This window comes from Trichomonas vaginalis, chromosome II (assembly GCF_026262505.1).
Source record: "Trichomonas vaginalis G3 chromosome II, whole genome shotgun sequence".
In the NCBI taxonomy this organism is placed as follows: domain Eukaryota; phylum Parabasalia; order Trichomonadida; family Trichomonadidae; genus Trichomonas; species Trichomonas vaginalis.
In genome coordinates, this window is record NC_067204.1 from 8567144 (window position 1) to 8588396 (window position 21253).

The 21253-nt window shown below is 32.5% G+C and overlaps 4 protein-coding genes across 4 annotated transcripts, besides 5 other annotated features; 1 reads left to right on the forward strand and 3 right to left on the reverse strand.

Moving 5' to 3' along the window:
* Positions 1 to 206: 206 nt before the first annotated feature.
* On the reverse strand, positions 207 to 1433 carry TVAGG3_0508520 (STKc CK1 domain-containing protein; the record flags this gene model as incomplete). The annotated part of the gene is made up of 1 exon (XM_001583386.1): positions 207 to 1433. The coding sequence occupies one exon, from the start codon at positions 1431 to 1433 to the stop codon at positions 207 to 209; it is 1227 nt and encodes a 408-aa protein (XP_001583436.1).
* Positions 1434 to 1567: 134 nt separating this feature from the next.
* Positions 1568 to 2138: a mobile genetic element.
* Positions 2139 to 2142: 4 nt separating this feature from the next.
* Positions 2143 to 2175: a mobile genetic element.
* Positions 2176 to 4616: 2441 nt separating this feature from the next.
* Positions 4617 to 4654: a mobile genetic element.
* Positions 4654 to 5670: a mobile genetic element.
* A 527-nt stretch (positions 5671 to 6197) lies between these two features.
* Positions 6198 to 21253: part of a mobile genetic element that runs on past the window's edge.
* TVAGG3_0508580 (protein of unknown function, DUF4107 family) lies at positions 6881 to 7396 on the reverse strand (the record flags this gene model as incomplete). The annotated part of the gene is made up of 1 exon (XM_001583387.2): positions 6881 to 7396. One exon carries the CDS (start codon positions 7394 to 7396, stop codon positions 6881 to 6883), a length of 516 nt encoding a protein of 171 aa, XP_001583437.2.
* TVAGG3_0508590 (uncharacterized protein) lies at positions 7622 to 8503 on the reverse strand (the record flags this gene model as incomplete). Its single annotated transcript, XM_001583388.1, has 1 exon — positions 7622 to 8503. One exon carries the CDS (start codon positions 8501 to 8503, stop codon positions 7622 to 7624), a length of 882 nt encoding a protein of 293 aa, XP_001583438.1.
* Positions 11448 to 12492, forward strand: TVAGG3_0508600 (organellar and viral DNA polymerase type B; the record flags this gene model as incomplete). The annotated part of the gene is made up of 1 exon (XM_051236848.1): positions 11448 to 12492. A coding segment is annotated over one exon (1045 nt), but the record flags the coding sequence as incomplete, so codon positions are not given.

The window sequence follows — 21253 nt, forward strand, 5'->3', positions numbered from 1 at the left end:
ATGATTTTAAATTTATTCAAACATTTTCTTTAGATTTCTTAATAACATTGTTTTAGAATCTTCGCACATAGTAAAAATACCTCTTTGAATATCAATGTTTTTTGGATTTCATTGAAAATAATCCAAAAATTATTTTAAGAAAACTATTAAATCATTAAGAAAACAACAACAAATTATTTATGAATAAACAAAAATAACATACAAGTTTATTTAGAAATAGGATTTTGGAGAAATTCAAGTTCAAGAATTCCAGGACGTGCCCTTATCTTCCTTGGATCAAGAAGGAAGATACTCTGTTGTTCTGTGAACGATTTCTTTTGTTCTTTCTTTTCTTCGCCTTTTTCTGCTTTGCGACTTAATCCAACGAAAAGAGCCGCATCAGTAAGGATCGAATAGAATGGTAATGGCTGCATTAAGTCGACTTGCTTGCCTGTATCGACAATTTCTTGGATATTAATCGTATGAACGGAAATTGGAGTTTTTCCGACATCTGGAGTTGATCGTAATGCTGCATCGAGTCTCTGCGCTCTCGGAATAATCCAATCGTATTTGTAATCGTAAGCGTAATTATTATCTGTCATAACTTTAGCGAAAAGTGCTCTAAATAGTGCATATGGAGGTCTCTCATCGAAAAGGAGCGAACGAACTTTCATCATATATACGAGAAATTCGTTTGGTAAGTTTTCGCACAAAGTTTCGAGAGTTGTGTTGACTTTTGACTGTTGGATGAGTTCGTACTTCTCGTTATTACTGCAGGCCTCCATTCCTTGCCATGGAAGAGTACCATTTATCAATGAAATTAAAACATATCCGACAGATTCCAAATCATCGCGGCAGGATTGTTCTACACCGTAGTGAACATTAATGGAGACATAACGTGCTGTACCGGCAAGTCCTTTATCTTCAGAATAAGTGATATGAGCATGAGAAATTAAATCTCTGTATTTTTTGGCTAAGCCAAGATCAATAAGAAATAGTAAATTAGAATTCTTACCTACTCCGAAAACAAAATTATCTGGTTTGATATCTCTGTGAATAAATGATCTCTCATGTAAATATTCTAATCTTGAAAGCATTTGGATTCCACACATTATAGTGGTCTTCATTGAAAGAATTTTACCGCATTTTCTGAAATAATAGCCGAGTGAACAACCTAATCTATCCATAGCCATGCCTCTCCAATTTTCTTCAGTCCAGAAATCGTAAACTCGAGGAATTGCATATGCACCGTCAAGAATTTGATATAGTCTGTGCTCATATTGAAGTTGTGGAGATGGAGATGTTGGTCGTTCAAGTTTTACAGCGAGCATTTTTCCTGATTCTAATTCTTGCACTTCATAAATAGCTCCAAATGAACCAGCGCCGATTCTTTTTGTTACTTGATATTTTCCATTAATAATATCACCAATATCAGGTACAACAATATCAGACATTTGGACTTTTGTTTATTACAACGAGCTCCGTCACTTTTCGGGAAATAGTATTGAGGAATCCTTAAGGCGCATCAAACCATAATTCTATGAAATTATAATGCAGTTCAGGCAAATGAGTCAATATTAAGTGGATTAAAGGTACATTCACTATTTTTGACAAAATTTTAAATTTTCATGGGGTTGTAAATCTTATAATAACTAGATGAATAAGGAATGAATCCCAGTATAATGTGCATCATTATATTAAACACTATATGTAAGGCTAATGATTCTATTAACACTTATGAAGATCTATAGTATTTGAGCAGATAAATTTGATAATTTCCAAAACTCTTATATTTCAAAATTAAAGTGTGCGAATGCATTTAAATGAGAGCAAAAAGAGATTGATGCTGTTAAAACTGGGTGTTAATTTGCAATTATTTCGCATCACAAGAATTACCCAGTAAATTCGGCTATCTTTCTTTGCAATTATTCTCCATTATACATATAATATAATGGTTAGGGTTTGAAGAAAAGTTACTAGAGAATTATTGACTTTTGAAATAATGCAGAATTTTACTTGAAGAAATCATTAATTTATGAGTTCCAAATTGCTAAGCATGACGAAGGATCATTAAATTTGCTACAATTAAATACACTTATTGCAGAATTAAGATTTTTGAAATTAAAAGTTTGAAATATTGCCTTTTTGAATAAAAATTTGTAATAAACAGAAATTCATCAAAAGTGACAACCCTCAATTTTTTGACATTTGTAAATTCTAAATTGAATGAGAAAAATGAAATAATACTAAGCATAATACAATATTCTAGATTTAATTATAATTAGGAAAAGTTAGTTTTGAGAGTACTTTTCATAGGCATATAGAATGAAATCTTCTGAAAAATAATATCACATAAACTCATATTATTTTCTAATATATAACTATTTTATATAAAAATCAAATTCAATGATCTTAAAAGCGAAGGATAAACCTCAAAATTTACGAATATAATGAGTGGGAATATAATGCTTATCTATCATAAAACCATATGAAATATCAATTTTTGCTTTACGCCTAATTTTTGACGCCATTAGCAAAAAATGTTAAATGTTAACACTCAGTCCATTTGAATATGAAAAATAAAATTGACTTTGATTAAATGTTTTTATTTATCATGCAATTCTTCTTGCGACCAAAGATTTGAATAAAAGTTCAAAAAATAAGATAGCTTAAAAAATAATATACGGTAGTGTTTACTAATAGATGAATAGTATATAAATTCTATTAAAATGGATCTGATCCAAAAAATATATAAAATTTGATCATAAATAAAATCGTTTTAAATTACTTCTTCATTTAAATTACCCAGATTTGCTTTACTTTTACCACTCCCCATGTAATTTCTGGGGAAAACGATAATTCATTTTTTTTATGGATGAATAGATCGTTTTCCTAGAAAGGACCTCATATCTCTGGCTAAAAAGAGTGTCAGATCCTAAATAGATTATTGATCTAGTGTACAAATCCAATAAAAAGCCTATTTTTTTGGCTTTTTTGGTGCTCATTTTTTCGAAGATCTACATGAATATGGGGAAACCATCGGATTTTTTTGGTTAACCCACATCTTCATGTAGTCTGGACTATCTTTCCTCGAAGGACCTCTTTACGGGTGTAAAAACTCATAAAGTTCTCAAAAGATTCATTCTCGATCTCCATGCTGAAAGAATTTACAATAAAAAAGAGATCTACGCATCAAACTACAGCCATAAATGAACTGAACCCCTAAAGCTCAGCTCTTAGTTTATCAAAAACGTCGAAATCCTTCTCATTGCAATCAAATTTTCTCAATAACTCATAAGAAAAATCGAATTTTGATTAAGCCGATGTTATAGGTATCACAAATACTACAAACTTGAGCAATATCGAAATTGCCAGCAAAAGTTTGAAATTGCATTGCTCATATTTGTTTTGTAAACTAAAAATCTGCTTATATTATTCATTAATTTTTATATATTATTCATATACTTTAATAAAAACAATACTATTTCACCTTAAAAATGAATTTCATAAGTCAATATTATTTTTTGAAAATGTATCAATTTTCGATTAAAACAACATGAGAATAAAATTTACGCAAAATTATTTTAAAAAATGGTTTTAAAAATTTACAATTGATTAAGAATAAGATTGGAAGAAGTTTTGAAGTTTAATTTTAAGAAAAAAAATTCGGATATTATTCATGGATCTAAGTAATCTGATATTTGAGTATCGGCACTATGCATAAAACATATATTTATAGTTTTTTTTGGATTTTTATGATTTTAAATATATTCAAATTTGGCAATCCAATAGATTTTTAAAAAATAGGTAAATAAAAATAGATTACATATGCAGCAGATTTAGAACATGAAACAAATCTTATAGTGACCCAAAAAAAATTCATGATCCAAAAAAGAAAAAAATTGGCTAAATGGGAATCAAACCTTGGCATAATGAATCATTATGTCGGATGTTTCCACTACACCGGCAGTTCGAAAAATACCCTTGGTGGTTCTATTTAATAGCTACTCCCAACGATAGGCGGTGTCCCCAGCTTTAGAGAGGTGGTAAAAGTAAAGCAAATCTGGGTATAACAATTATTTTTGGTTTTATATTTTTTTGGATCAAATCCATTTTAATAGAATTTATATACTATTCATCTATTAGTAAACACTACCATATATTATTTTTTAAGCTATCTTATTTTTTGAAATTTTATTCAAATCTTTGGTCGCAAGAAGAATTGCATGATAAATAAAAACATTTAATCAAAGTCAATTTTATTTTTCATATTCAAATGGACTGAGTGTTAACATTTAACATTTTTTGCTAATGGCGTCAAAAATTAGGCGTAAAGCAAAAATTGATATTTCATATGGTTTTATGATAGATAAGCATTATATTCCCACTCATTATATTCGTAAATTTTGAGGTTTATCCTTCGCTTTTAAGATCATTGAATTTGATTTTTATATAAAATAGTTATATATTAGAAAATAATATGAGTTTATGTGATATTATTTTTCAGAAGATTTTGTGTTCTTCTTCAAAATTTTATTTTTTTATTAAAAAGAATCTTTACAAAATATACATTTACTTTAATTAATATTTAAAAACGTGCTCTATCAAAAGTTCCAAAAATTCAATATTTTAGCTTTTCTGATGTGTCACTTTTGATGAATTTCTGTTTACAACAAAATTTAAATTTTATTATATAATCATGATAATATCGTATAGAAATTAAAAGAAAATATTTTAAACCATTCAAATATTTTGAATGTCTTATCAATTTAAAATATTAAAAGATAGCTTGATTTTATCATCATTAGTTGTTATCAAAGTTTTCTTCTTTTGATGAACAACAGTAAATGATTTGTTAATTACTTGTCTTCCTTTTTCGCAGCAAACTCGAAAGTTATGATGATAATCTTGCTGTCAATTTTGAAACTCTCTGATTTACAAGTAAGCATTCCTTTGGAAAAGCAGTCCTATTCTGTTTTCAAGATATTTTAAAGCCTCCATTTCATACAATGCGCAGATCTATTCGAAATTGCAAGAACTCTCAAGAAAAATGCAGCAGCAAAGAAGATTCCATAGTTTCTAGCATCAAAAATTTACAACCTTAATACAACAGTTAAAGAGAAGCTCGAAAAGAAAATATTTAACCATAAAGCTGGAAACCATTCGATATTACTATTGGATCTAATAAAAAGTTAATTATAACATATTTAACATGCTATTTGTTGACTTTGTTCCATTATATTACCATATATCTTTTTGAAATCTAAAATATTTTTACGATTTTAACCATGTGTTGTTGAAACCATATATCAATCTTAGCTAAAGTATAGTTTATGAGTCTGTCATCATCTAACGTATGAATTTTCAAAAATGTCAAATATGTTCATTTTTTCTGTAGATTCAGCCATAATTTCACGTTGTTGTACTATTCAACTATTATTTAATATTTTTATCGATTTAAATATATGATGAGATGCTTAGTTCTCCTGGAAATCGATTTTTAATCGCAATTTTAACTTTCCAAAAAAAATTCAAAAATAAAAATCCCTCTCAATTTTCTAAGTTTTATAACTCGCCAAATCTCTAGCCAAATTTTTTTGGCCCGTATAAATATTGTTAGGCACTATATAGGGGTGCTATTTATCCTATTTTCATCCCATTTTACTGTTATCGCCTAGTGAATGTACCTTTAGTGGATTATACATGATCTAAATTTAACAAATGTGAAAGTACAAAAATAATGAATGCATGCATAGATATAGTATGTGGGCAAAAAACAAGTTCTATATTGAAGCAATATGCTTAGGAAATAAAGAGCAACCTCGAAATATAACAAAAAATACTATTTTATATATAACCTTGTGACAAAATATGGTCATCATAATTACACTAATTGAAATTTGCATAAAACAAAATTTTGATGGTATTCGATAGCAATTGCATTCAAAATATAAATTAATACGTTTCGTCAATTTTTTAACCGATATAATATGCTATGATTTTATCAATAGATCTAGGTCAGGTGAGTGGGGCTTCCAGGCGCGTTGCGCCCTCTAGCCCCGAAGATGTTTAGTATAAATGAAGTTTTTATTCGGAAAATTGTTAGTCTTCTGGTGTGAATTCGGAGGACTCTTCTTGGATAGAGTCTTGTATTTCCTCCTCCTCTTCTTCCTCCTCCATTGCTTCTGGGAAGAAGCCTTCTTCTGGGTCGAAAACATAGTTAGTATACATATCATGTGTACGGAGGCACTGCGTTCCACCATACCCATTATATGTGAATTTGACACTTTATAAAACCGTTAACATATATTTTACAACACAAACGACAACACTAACTTAACATTAAATATTTACAAAGCCGCCAACCACTTCACTTCACTAACGTTTTCACAAATGACTTCACTACTGTAAAAATAAACGTTCTCACTTACAAAAGTATTGCAGCGCTTCCCATTGCTGTGCTTCACATAACAGCTCATAATCTTCTGACTCACTTTCTTCTTCATATAGGTCAAAGTCACTGTCAAAATAAATGTTAGTAAGTTTTGACAAAGCTAATGAAACACGTTTACCGTTTGTATCTATTGCTTTTATATATCTCCCATTATGTTTGTAGTCATAAACGCTCAAACTAACTTTACCCTTTCTCCCTCGTATCTGATAGAATGTATTTTCACGAGGAACGAAGAACAAATTCTTGAACTCATGACCGTTGTAGTTTGTTATCTCAATAGTTTTCGTCATTTATATAAAAATAAAATAAAAAATAAAATAAAAAATAAAATAAAAAAATAAATGATATCACCACTCCCACACGTATGAAAACATAGCGCAAAAATAAATTTAGGTGAAGCGGTGAGATCTCACCTCTTTTTTCACCTGTTTTTTCACCCTGTTGAATTCATTGCTTTATAACTCTCTTCCTTGGTTTCTTTTTAGTTGCTTTCTTCACGTCTGTCTCCAACTTGACTGTCTTTCTTCTTCGGCCGTAATGATACCAGTTACTTCCACCAGTCAATGGGTTAAATGGTCTTTCGTAAGGGTTTCCATACATTCCATAGGGACCATACGGAAGAACTACTGGTGGAGGAAGAGTTCCATCGACTCTATTTAAATGCATTGTTTCACCTTTCATCTGGTCATTAAAGTCTTTTGCGTGTTTTGCAAACTCATCGTCCTTTCCTAAAGCATTTTCTGACTCAGTCGCAACCAAATTGGATGCTTTATTTATGAGCCCTATTTTATTTAATCTTAACTTCTTTGCAACCCAGCCTCCAATCTTCCCTTTATTTGCATCTAATGTCTTCGAAACCCTTCCTCCACTCATTTTATTTACTGCGTCATAAGCTCCAAATGCTTTTGCTCCAAATGCTAATGCTTTTGTTCCCATTGCGCCTAAAGCTGCCCAAGCTACCATTTACACCATATTAAAATCATCTCTCTTCAATATTATCTCATAAAAGTTCTCGTTACTGGAGAAAGTCAATGAAACATAAGCGTTCTCACGGGCTTCGTCCTCACCGCTTTGCGGTCTATCTAACTTATTTCTTATATCATCTATACGCTTCAAAATGTCTGAACAATTGCTAACATCTTCTACAACAGTTATTTCATCATGAATGACCTTCAAGAACAAGCTCATTTAATATGCAATTAAAATCATCTCAATAATGAGTCCATCCTTTCCATCTTTAGGTAGCACAACATCTTTCATTGAAGAAGGTTCGACAAGTCTTATGTTAAACTTACTGACAAAGTTTGTTATACTATAATGCTTCGGTGGCGAATACATGTAGTTTGAAAGACATAATATAGATTCTTCAGCAAATTCACTTATACTGGATTTTATAACAATGTTCTCACGAGACCAAATACCACCAATTGACAATCTTGTAAGCAATCCTGCTGAGCCTTCAACTGTAAACGTCGATGGTAACATTCCACGAAGGTCATCTATTGACATCGTTGAGTCACTGTATTTAAATATTTTCTTAAAGCAATCGTCATTATCTAACCATGCAATAGCTTTGAAGTTTTCATTCGAATATACATCTGCTTCATTAAATGTAAATCCTGACTTCTTTGCAGAGATGACTTTAAAATCTATTGAGTTTGTTTCAAAATTATATACTATGGTAACTTCTGAAGGTAATGGATGCCCTTCCGCAGTCAGTTGTTCTCTCACTACCGTTTGAAGCTTTGTATTAAAAACTTTCATGTCATCTCCTGTGTCTAGGTTCACATACACAGCAACAGGAAAACTATCTTGCTTCTTTGTTTCATCATTATATCTCAAAACATTAAAGTTCTTCAATAATATTGTTCTTCCTGCTGGAATACTTCGAACCTGTCTGATTTCAATAGCTTTCTCACCTCCTACATACTCTACCCAGTGCCTTGGATATTCATAAGTATACTGACTTTCTTGAATTTTGGTTGGTTTCATCATAACGTGTTCATAGTATATCTTTATACTCTTATCAGTTAGACTCGGTGCTATGTTCTGAATATTTCTGACTTGCATTTTTAATGGAGATAAAATGAAGCATTTAATACATGACGTAGATGAAGACATGAATGAAACTACAGACAAACTTAACTCTTCTCTCATTCTTCCTTTCAGTAAGACTATGAGTTCTGTTCAAATGGCGTTTATTTCTATTGTGGAAAGATGGGTTCAGGTAAGACATTTAATTTAATTCGTCATATACTCATAACAGAGCGTTTAGGAAACGACTCTTACTATGACCAAATCATTATATCAGCAACTTCAGACTCTATGGATTCAACAGCGAAAACATTTATGTCAAAAGTTCAAGCCTCTGTCGTTAAAGTTCCAGACAGTGAACTCATTGAATTTCTTCAACGTTACATTCGACGTAAGAGGAAATATTATGCCATCGTTGAATTTATACAGTCAGGAATGCAAAAGACTTCTGAGGAGATGGAAAGAATTATTGAAAACACCACTTACGTCAGTACTCAGGAGTTTACGATATGAAACGACTGACAAACTACATTCTATCAAAACTTTCAAAATACCCCTTCAAAAAATATCCTTCAAACTTGTTAGTTTGCGACGACTTCGCCGGAAAAGGTTTAGTGTCAAAACCAGACTCACCATTAGCTAATATCATTACTAAAGTCAGACATTACCATTTAACTGTAGCAATACTTATGCAAACATGGAGGTTTTTAGCTTTAAACATAAAACGTCTCATAACTGACTTCGTTATCTTTCAAGGTTTCTCACGCTATGATATTGAACTCATTTGGAAACAGTCAGGTATAACATTACCTTTTGAAGAAATTTGGGAAGCATATAAGTCTCTCATCTCTCCTCGTTCATACCTTGAGATTCATATCATGACTAATACCATTAAAGTCAAAAATATTCCATGGGAACGACCAACATTGTTTTAAAGTTTAACCTTCAATTGACTGATGGTAAACAAATTCCATGCATCTCTGTCGCCATTTCTGTTAATATTTTTGCTGTCATTCATATCATCCACTTCTCCATCCGTTAGCTTTTGAGGATATGTGTTAGAATAGCTGTTCTTAAATGAAGGCTTCTCTCCCTTGAGAGCATAAACTCTATAACTTTCTGCATACTTTATGTTTGAACCTCCTGAGCCATCATTGACATAAATTTTTATAGGCTTCCACCCTTTGTTCATGTTCCTGCTTCTTCCCTTAGCTCTTTTGTTCAGTAGTTCTACATCTTTATACACAGCTCCTGTCTCAGTGAATTCAACAATATTTTCATTCGTTAGCTTTACATTCAAACCCTTGTCGAGTGTATTGTTCATTTCATACATATAAAAGGTTTTTATTCTATATGAAATGAGAAGCAAATCCATCTTAGCTGGTGCCGTTAATGTTCCAATTGAACCAACATCAAATGTTGACTCACGAACGACAAACAATATTGTCATAAAGAACTATAGTTCAGAGTGTTTGAAAGAAAAAGAACCAGAACTGAAATCCGTGAATTTAAACTCAGCTTCAAACGCTAACGCTACATCAGATGTTAAGTTAGAGTATCCACCACTGGACCAAATTCTTTCAAGAGAAGCCAACGACAATCCTTACATAAATGTTCAAACAAATCCTTCAGATAACGTAGACCATTACCTTCTTCAGTTATACCAAACAATTTTACTCAAAGACGATAAGAAGCTTTTGACAAATCTTATAAGCAAGAACCAAATAATTTTAACAAAGGAGGACCTTGAAAATGTTATATCACGAATAACAGGGAAGCAATGTGTCATTGACTATCTCGACCCTGAAATCGAATGCTGTGGTCAAACGCCACCATTCATGAAAATAGGTAACATCCGCATCATTGAAACACCAGGAACTACAGGAGTTGAGTTTAAGTATAAATATTCGAATGAATATACAAAACTTTCAACAGAATATAAACTTTGCTTGAAATATGTTTTAGTAAATTAAAGCAATTTGTAATATCTATCCAAAACTTCTTCAACAGTATCGAACTCATCTTCATAATGCAAACCTAATCTTATTGACTTGGTGCAGTTTTCACTAACACAATATAGCGCTTTGCGCTCGGCGCCTTTGACGCCTTTTTCTGTTCTCTTGACTGACATAACTAACTCATTTGTTTCATCAAACAGCAACAACCAAAGTTCATGACCTAATACATAACATTCATACTTTATATTTTTAGCTCTGAGTTCTCTTGTAAGCTGTTGCATTTAATATTTTCTAAAAAGTCAACTTCAACAGTCATTCGCACTGGTGCCTTCAGTTCTACAGGCTCTCCTTGAAAGTCAACAAGTCTGAATTGCATGTCTTTCAAATTATGAGGACTAATGCGAATCCATTTACCTAAATGAGTTGCTATGACAGGAACGTTTGGAATGAACATTGAATTGACTGCATAACAGAAAGATTTATATTCTACTGAACCTTTACTATTAACTCCTGAAATGCCTGTGACATTAGCTATTTTTGACTCAATGTATAAACAATTACCATAACATACGTATGGAACAGATTTCATCTCAATCGTTTTGTCAACACTTTTCAAAGGAAATGTCATATGGTATGCACCCAAAAGAAGTTGAACTCTATGACTCATTCGTGTTATCTTGAACTCTTTCTTGCTACTGAACTTCAATGTTCCCTCAGAAGAGAGTTCGACATCTATGTTGTCAATAGTTTCTTCATTTATGAGAGTACTATGACTCCAGCAATTTTATCTATTCTATACTCTGCTCTGTTAGGAAATGTTATAAAACTTCTTTTGTCATCTATTTCAAACTCCATGAAATCTGTTTCATCTGTTATGACAAAAGTTGCGATAGTATTGAAGTCAACAACTCTGAAAGCAAGTGCTTCATTCTGAAGACCTAAGTTTGTTTGAAGCTTTACTGTTCCATATTCGTTTGGGTCTGTACTTTGCAAATAGAACAACATTTTATTCTCATTAAAATATGACTATTGCTGCATATGCGTATGAAACAAATGAAGCAAGAAGAGCACATGAACTAGTAAACGAAAACTCAACTTTAACCATTGAAGGCAATGATTTAGTCATTGACGATGGAAAAACTAAAAAAGTCATTGATTTCGATACTTTTAACACTTATGACCCATTCATTACAACAAGCAAGGTTCCTATCATAAATGATGGAACGGTGCAATATATAAATTCTACAGTAGATGCCTCATTAGTGAAAGTATTAAATGTTCTCATTGAATTGTTAAAGAGCTTTCGATTTGACGACAACATTAAATGCCTAAAGAATTTAGTCATGAATGAGAAACAAATTCTTGGCGTTGCTGGTAGCAGTAATGATGTACACCTTATGACATTAGAATATTATAACGAACATAAAGATGAACTGAAAGGAGAGAAGGGTGACACCGGACCTCAAGGACCACAAGGAATACAAGGAATACAAGGAATACAAGGACCTCAAGGCGAAAACGGTTTGGATGGAAAGGATGGAAAGGATGGAAAAACTGCTAAATCATGGATATGGGACCTTATAAATACTGGTTTAACAGCTGCTTCATATGGAGTTCTTCAATACCAAATCGGAAAGATATGGGCAGTACTTGGTGAAGAAGTTTTAAATGACGTTAAAAATGCTTTGAACTTCATTTCAAATGGTTCGGATACTATTAAAACTTTATCTGGTTGGATGCAAGAAACAAGGAGTCAAATAGATACTGTAAGACGTATAGCAAACAATGCACGTACGGGATTGGATACTTTACGACAAGCACAAAATACACTAAAGGAAGCAAATGATATTCTTGGCTCAGTATCAGACATGCATGAAGATTGGCTTAAAGGTATTGACAAATCTTTAAAAAATCACAGTCAGTCTATTGCTGACTACAAGAAAAGTATAGATTTTTTACATAGTGCTATGGACGTACATGATGGAAGCATAAGGAACTTACTTAATGCTAACAATAACTTACCAGGAACTATTAAAGCATTTATAAAGTCCTTTGTAAAACCCGGTGCTCTAACATTTAGGTCTTTGAGAGCAAGAGCATTGAAGTCAAGAGATGCAGAAACTCCAACAGAACCTACAGAAGGAACTGAAACAACAGAAACTCCAGAAGAACCACCAAAACCAACAGCTAATGAAATATTGTTCGAATATTTTCCAAGGTACTCTGTTCTCATTGCATACATTCAAGAAATACTTAAGAAAGCAGACTTGACTTTAGGAGATGATGAAAGTTCTGTATATCTTTCGTTCCAGTTTCAAATAGCAGAACTTTTGAGACAGATATGTTTAATGTATGACAACATATCTGATTTCACAAGATATGATGACGACCATGACCCCGAACACGGTGAAGAAGAAGTTTTACAAACATCCATTAAGACAGGAAAGGTTTTACACAAAGTCTCATTATTGACACCAAAGATGGCGAAGTGGACGTTCTTCAAGAGCTGAAGAAAAATACTTCTTCGGGAGGTGGTGGTAGGCATGAACTTGAAATAAATGAGATAGAAGAGAAATTAGCCGAAAAAGCAGATAAAGAACATAAACACAATATCTCCGATATAAATGAACTTCAAGCTACATTAAATAGTAAAGCGGACAAAAATGAACTTGACGCAATGAACAAAGTTTTGAAATCTCATAAACACAACATCTCCGATATAAATGAACTTCAAGCTACATTAAATAGTAAAGCGGACAAGAACCATGTTCATTATATAACTTCAGACGAACAGATTATAACGGACTACCATGGATATTTAACACGAAGTGATGAAGCGAAGACAAAAAATGTTAATGAAAGAAGATATAAATACATTCGTGCTAAAGGTTATGACATAAGCTGTACTGTACAGTATGATGTAGCTAAAGCACCAGAAGCATTTGGTTATACCGGTGAATACCGGTGAAATTTATGCCTCTACTTTCAATTGTTAACGGTGTATTAGTTGAACCAAGATTTACTTTGAGAGTTAAGGCAAAAATAACGTTTGAAGATGCTATTAAAAGTAAAGCTGACAAAGTTGAACTCGAAGCAACGAACAAAGTTTTGAAATCTCATAAACACAACATCTCCGATATAAATGAACTTCAAGCTACATTAGACAGTAAAGCTGACAAGAACCATACACATAAATCCTTCACTACTGTTAGAGCTGATGACATAATATTGAACTTTGACCTTGGTTCAAGTGCACCATTAGAAAATCCAAGTACAAGCGTAAAAGATACTCTTAACAATTTAGATAACAAATGTATGAACATTGAAAGTCATGCCAGAAACTTTGAAGCACATGAACTACCAACAATGTTAGATAAGAAAGCAGATAAAACTTATGTGGATGCAGAACTAACAAAGAAATTTTCGAAACCAGATACAATGACATTTACAACAGAAATTATAAATGGTGAACCAGCAACTCCATTTGAATTTGTTAGAGGTCTTCAACCAGATACTTTTGAATTTTTCTTGGATAATTCTATTGAACTAACATTACATTATAAAAGTGGAACAAATGCAACATTTCATCCGGGAGATACATTCCAAATGGTATTTAATGACATAAGTTCTTTAGAATATGTTTATAGAGTTATGAGCATATATGATTTAATATATCCTATAGGAGCTGTTTATACGTCTATGAATCCAATAAATCCAAACACTTTATTTGGTGGTAGATGGTATGAAATAGTTGACAGTTTTCCATTCTACACTAATACGCAGTCAATGAAGATGGGAGGTTCAAAGAAAATAGGTATTGAAAACCTTCCTTCACATATGCATAGGTTCAGTGGAAGAACATCTGTGGAAGGAAACCATTCACATTCAATAACAAAAAGAGGTTATACAAATCTTGCAGCGGGTTCGGATAGACAGGGAATGCATAGATATGATATTTCAACTGACCCAGTAGATTCAAGCACAGGTATTTTCTGTGGAACCGCAGGAAATCATACACATGTTGTAGCTGGTATTAACGACCCAGCAGGTAATGGAAAAGATTATATGCCTCTTATATAACAATGCACGCTTGGATACGAGTTGGTTAACTCTTTAACTTTACATAAATGAGCTTGAAAGAAGTATTCGAACAACATCCATGGAGGTCATTTAAGAAGTTCAATGAAGCTGCAAAGAGTCGGGATTTACTAACAGAGCTGAAGTGAAAAGGTTATGGACCATTAGAAGGCGGATACGTAAAAACGAGCCAGAAAGATTAGTTGGATGTAAAATACGGTGCACAGAGGTGAGATGCTTCAACCTGTTTTCTCACTGTTTGTCATTTTCACCCTCTTGAACTTTTTTATAACATTCGGTCATAACTTATCATAATTTTCATTTAAATCACGATTAAAAACTCATTGACTTCATATCTCAACCGTCATCTGTAATAAGATATTTTCTTTAGTTTCATGTCAACATCCCGAACAGCACAAAGGATAAAATCATATTCATTTCTTCCGTTAAACATACTTTTCTTTTCTCGTTTCATCGTTAAATAATAATTGAAAATATAAACAGCGGTGTAAAAGTTATGTACTGTGTTAAATGTGTGAAGCTTCACCTATTTAGATTTTAGGATTCTTTTAGTAAGTAAATTGTTATCGTCTTTCTCTTTTCCCTTATCGTTCATGTTCGAATCTGTCGAACCACATATCCTGTATTTCATCGAATTTACAGAACTATAGAATCCGTCATTTCCCTGGTTAATGAAGGGGTAATCATTTAAATTTTTTCATATAATTTGTCCATATATTTTCATCGACGTTTCCGGAAAGCATTTAATTAAAGCAAAAATAATGTTAGGTGAAGAGGTGAGATTCACTCTCTACCCTTTTTCACCCCAGTTTTCACAAGCGTTTTACATGAATTGTACGATGTATATTTGAAATCCTAAACAATTTTCGTAGCTTCTATTTCTTCTGTCAGTATGTCAAAAGTTTTAACAATCCAAGAAGTTCTTTATACTTCTTCTTGAACGTCAGATAGAAGGAAATCTCGCGTTGGATAGTTTTTGTTCAGAAATCTAACATGTCCATTTTATCTTCTCTCTGGCTTTTCTGCTTCTTTCTTAAGTCTGCATATGTTCGCATTCTTTCTATCTCTTTGACGAGTAGTTATATTTCCTAAATTGCTGCCTTACATTTGAAACATTGCGGATTCCATTTTGCGTTATAATTGAAATATCTGAAACTTCCATAAAAACTGGCGTCAATGGTTTTCTTTTAACTCCAAAAAGTTGGTTTATCTGTTCGTCCATATTTTCTTTCTACTCTTATATCTCTTATTCCATACACATTCAGCAACTAACTGAAACAAAGTTATCGTAGGTCTTAAACTCGATTTATATATGTCAGAACATTCTTATATACATGTCGCAATCTTTGTCCTAACCTATGGTTGTAATGATACCAGGAAACTCATAATTTATCTTTCGAAATGAACTTCTTTTATTTACTGAGATCAGTTGGTTTCACTTCTATTCCGAATCAGGAATATGTAGTTTTTTGTGTGATTTCAGGAATTTGGTAAATGGTCAATTAATGTCTGCATTTCATAAAGATACTGCATTTTTTTTATCATTTCGCACTACAGTCTAAATTACTGTTTAAAATTCTTGCTTTATCTTCTGGATTTTTGTTTCAAAGTATAATGAAGAAGGAATGAAGTTTTCATCTCTACTAACATGATGTGTAGGATTCATGACTAACGAGTTTGGTGGTTGTTGTGGACAGAGTCCCGCCGTCGCGGCTTGAATTGTTGTTGTGCCGATTGTTGAAATCATATCTTTTAACAAAATAAAAAAATAAATATAAAACTAACTTTATTTTTTAATTTAGGAAATTCATGAAAATTCAGAGGTGAGAATTAGGGTGAAAAAAGGAGGTGACATCATTTCACCTCTTCACCTATATAAATATTTTTGGATAAAAGCATTTACACTCATTTACGGATAACGAAAGTTATACAAAGCATTTAACGAAAATTGTACGAAGTAATAGAAATTTATGACAAGCATTTACGAAGAAGTTATGACAAAGCATTTACGAAGATAGTTATGACAAAGCATTTACGAAGGTTATGGACACAAAGTCACGAGGGAAAAACAGGTGAGAAAACAGGTGACATCTCAACTCGTTCACCTAAATATATTTTAAGGTAAAGCTTCCACGAGAGAAAAGATTCTCATTCGCTAAGTTGATCAAAATATGAAAAAATTCAATGATTTCGGCTGAGAAAAAAAACAGCAAATACCTTTCTTCACGGGACAAAGAAATAAAAGAAGAAAAATAAAGTAAATTTTTTATTTATTCCCGTGGAAGATAGAGCACTTTTATGACCACTTTTATTCACGACAAACACAAAACAAATAAGAATATAACGAATACGGCGCTGTTCGTGGTTCGAACCACAGACCCATGACCCCTCCATAACACCACTTAGACCACTGTCCTAAGTAGCCTTCGACATAAGATTTTAAATTGCATATATTGACGTAATATTTATTTCCATCTGGCTTCCCACTGCATAAAATTTCATACGTGTTTGTAAAGACATTCATTAAACTTCTTTTCTATTGCATCTAATCTTGCGTTATTTTTTTCAATAACTTGTCTGTATTCTCAATCATCTCCAGCAGTGTTTGGGTCTTCAGTTTAAAATATTCATTGTTACCAATTTTTTATTACAAATTTTATTAGTGTTTGATTCACTTCGTTGAATAACGGTCATTTCTTCTAAATACGTAAGTGAAGACAAATGCGTCGTACCTTCAATCTAAAGCTTAAAGAACTTTCAACACAGTTTTGAGGGTCTGTCAGTGCGTCAATGAGATAGTATTCGAAGTCAGTCAATAATCTTTTTAAAGTCATTCATACAGGATAAAATAATGTTGTGAAGAAATAGTGTTTATCTCAGAAAAAATAACGCTAATTTTATTTTTATTTATTTTTTATCCTGTATGTAAGGACAGATATGTCAACATTAGAGAACACAACAACTGCTATCGTTCATGAAGTCATAAATGAGAATAGAGTACATACAATATAACAAACAATTGAGACTCATTCGTTCTGTCAAAGACGACATGTACCAAATGCAAAGTATTTTGACGGCTTGTTTTGCTCCAGATACTAAGCTTCCTAAAGACTGGTTTAGGAACCAAAGCACCATAGAACTATTAAGTGAAGCACAGCGAGACGTACTTTTTTCTGAAACAGTGAAGAACAGCGAGTAGGTAAAAATACCCAGTCGCCAAAACTCTATGAAAACCGTGAAAAATTGCCAACGGTTTGAGAGGATATTATGTTCATAGACTTTTAGTAAATGTTGTAGCAATGTGGGCTTCACACGTTATGCTTGGTATATATGTTGTAACTTCTTGACGAAATACACAGACAAGAACGTGGAGAGATGGAAAAGAAACTTCAAGCAAAAGATGAAGTCATTGAATCCAAAGACAAAAGCATACAGAAAAGAATACCACGTTTCAGTACCAAAGGAAAGGAAAAGAGTATAAGTGTATATTGAATATATACTGAAGAGTTGGAGAAGAAGAAGATAGAGATATGGTTATGTTGCATTTAGTCGAAGAAACAACAAAAGCTTTTATGACCTTGCTAAGATTTACAAATCTGACAGAAACTGGTTCTTATCGTGAAAACTTACGATTTCAATGACACCGAATGAGCAAATAAAGGAAATTGTCAAAAATACTCTTTCCTCAACACACTAGATACATCAAAGGTTGCACATACTTACATTCAAAGAAGACTTAACATATGTAAGGAAAAATATAACAAGAATATTTCGATAACTTCAAAGAGGAAGAATGAAGTCACGAAACATTAACAGAGAAGTTCACGACAACGATAACGAAAGAGAATGAGGTGAAAAAACAGGTGATATCTCACCTCTCACCAAAAATATATTTTTTGGTTAAATAGCTTCAGGTCAATTTCTTCAACCATTTCACTTCTTCGTCAATGTCAATTGAAGCTCTTCAACCTTTGGTAAGAACTTTTGTATAACACTCTTTGTTTCGTTATGTCTTCAGAGATGAAGGATATATTTCACATTTGTTTCACCCTTCTTATATTCTTTCTGTTCGGAAAGATTCATAGCAATACTGAAGAAGTCAAGTTAGAGTCTTTTGACAGTATAGTGTGTATCTTTGACATTCACGAAGAAACCTTTTGTTTCAAAACTACTGCTAACTCTTGTGAAGTATAACGTTTGCGGTCAATGACGATAGCTAATGGTCTGACATACTGACCAAACTTAGATTCTTTCACAAACTTCTTGTTAAAGATAACATTAACGTTTGAAGCATTATTGAACTCATTCTTGATGGCAGTAGCGAGAGCATTGTATGAAAGAACTTGCAATCTTGCATGTGTTTCATTAAAATAAAATATTATAATTATTTTGAAAAATAACTTAAAAAAAATCTAATCTAATTTTTCAAAATATTTTTTTATTTCCTACTAAAGATGTATCGGAAGTTGTCTAAGTTAGAACACTCGGAAATAAAACAACTTCTTACAGAAGCTAATATAGATGTTGCAAAGCTACGCAACAAACAAAAAAGCACTCGCTGACATTCCTCAATGACTATAATGGTGCAAATAAGTTATGATAGAATTCATGAGTTCATAAAGCCGCAACGCGGCGAGGACGAAGTCCATGCAAGAGCATTTCCTTTAAATGACATTGCTATTGACTTATATTCATAGACGTTCATACTCATGAAGTAAGAAGAGAAATGTTTGACATAACAAATGCAAACGTTGGTGAAACAAGAAAGAGCTGTACCTCATGAAGTAGAAGAGAAGTTTTGACATAACAAATGCAAACGTTGGTGAAACACGAAAAGAGGATGACACACTGAACAACAGAGAAGAGAGATGTTTAAAAGTGCTATAGAACAAGTTCGAAAAGCTAACGATGTCATTCGTTCCATTGACGACAAACCAAAAAAGGTGAGAGATGGTTAAAGAAAGATGAGAGAATAGGAAGAAATGTGAAGTCGGCAATAGACTCATTGACTTTAACATCGAAGCTTTAGATGAACAAACAGAGACTATTTACACAAACATTTTTGGTAAGGTTTTCATAGAGACTCTTAGAGAAAATTAAAATAAACTCCCAACAGAGATGGATGGTATTTATATAACTTGGTGGAAAGTATGAATGTTCTACGTTAAACCTCATAATATTGGAAAATTACTACATCAGCTCTGAAGGAGAACTTTATATCAGAGATAGAAGCAAATGCGCAGGTATTTAGTTGAAATGCACTATGACTTCTTCTTGACAAACATAAAGAATCTTACCGAAATAAAGATGTATGATTTAACAGAAAATGAAGGCTTAACGATGTCAGATGTAAAGAAAGCAAACCAAAAAAAGACCATATAGAGATGAAACAGCACTGACAAATGACCAGAAAGCCATTTTGGAAGCTCTTAACAAACAGGAAACCACAGCACTTATAGAAAGCTTTTGGAAAGATAATGGTGAAAAGAAGTTTTATAAGAAAGAAGCGGTCAGTTCTGGAAGTATCTTTGCACATTACCTATAAATCTTGAACGCTAACACAATCTTCAATGAACTGACAAAAGAACTGCAACACTTATGACAGAGGACAATTGTTTCGTTTATGCTTGCATTCAGGCTGGAGTAAATGAAGAAACTATTGACCACATGAGAGAAGTCATTCGTGTAGAGACTTTCCTCAAAGTAAATACAAGAAATTTCTGACGCAACAGGTATATCATTTAATGTTACGATTGGTTATTTCAATGACTCAAGACATAATGAAATAAAGAGATATATACCAAAAGAATGCGAAACTGTTAGAACTATTGACTTACTTCTTGTTGAGACACATACATTACAAATGAAAGATACCAATGACAACATACTTCATTCGAAACTATAAAGAAATTCTCAAAGCTTGTGGTGGAATGAACATTGAGAAACAGATGAAGATTTATACAAAGAGAAAGATAAATATGTAGTTCGTTATGATAGAACAACACCGTTATGGGATGTTATGAAAACATTGTGGGAGTGCAAATATTTCGAACCTATTTCTTATGGAGAACTTTTCACATATACTACTGACTTATATAAACAGAACCTTGCACCATTTAAAGATTTGACATATGCTCCAAAGTATTGTGTACAACTGAAGAAGAAAGCAGAGTCAAAAGAAGTAAATAAAGCTAAATGTAAATTCATACCTGAGCACGTTTTCTTTGCTGACTTTGAGTGTAGTACGGATGGCTTTCATAAAGCTTTTAACATCTGTTATGACAGTGAAGATGGTTCAGTTAGTGAAAGCATTTGGGGTCAAAACTGTGCAACAGAATTTTTGGAAAGACTTCCTGACAAGAGTTTAATATATTTTCACAACCTCAGTTATGACATAAACTTCATCTTAAGAACCATGACAGAAGTGAAAGGAACTCCCATCATTAAAGGTTCACGAACAATGCAAATAACTGGCTTTATAAAGGACGGGCATTATTATAAAAGACTCTTACAGTGTTATAAATAAGAAGCTTAAACTATTTCCTGCTATGTTTAACTTACAAACAGGACGAAGAAAGTATTTCCATATAATACTACAGCAGTGTTTTTGTTAGCAAATGACAACAGAACTGGTGTCATTTCTGAAGCATGTAAGTTTATCCATGATGCAGATACATTTATGAAGAACATAGATTCCATCAAAGGTTGCAGAATAGATGAAAAACCACTT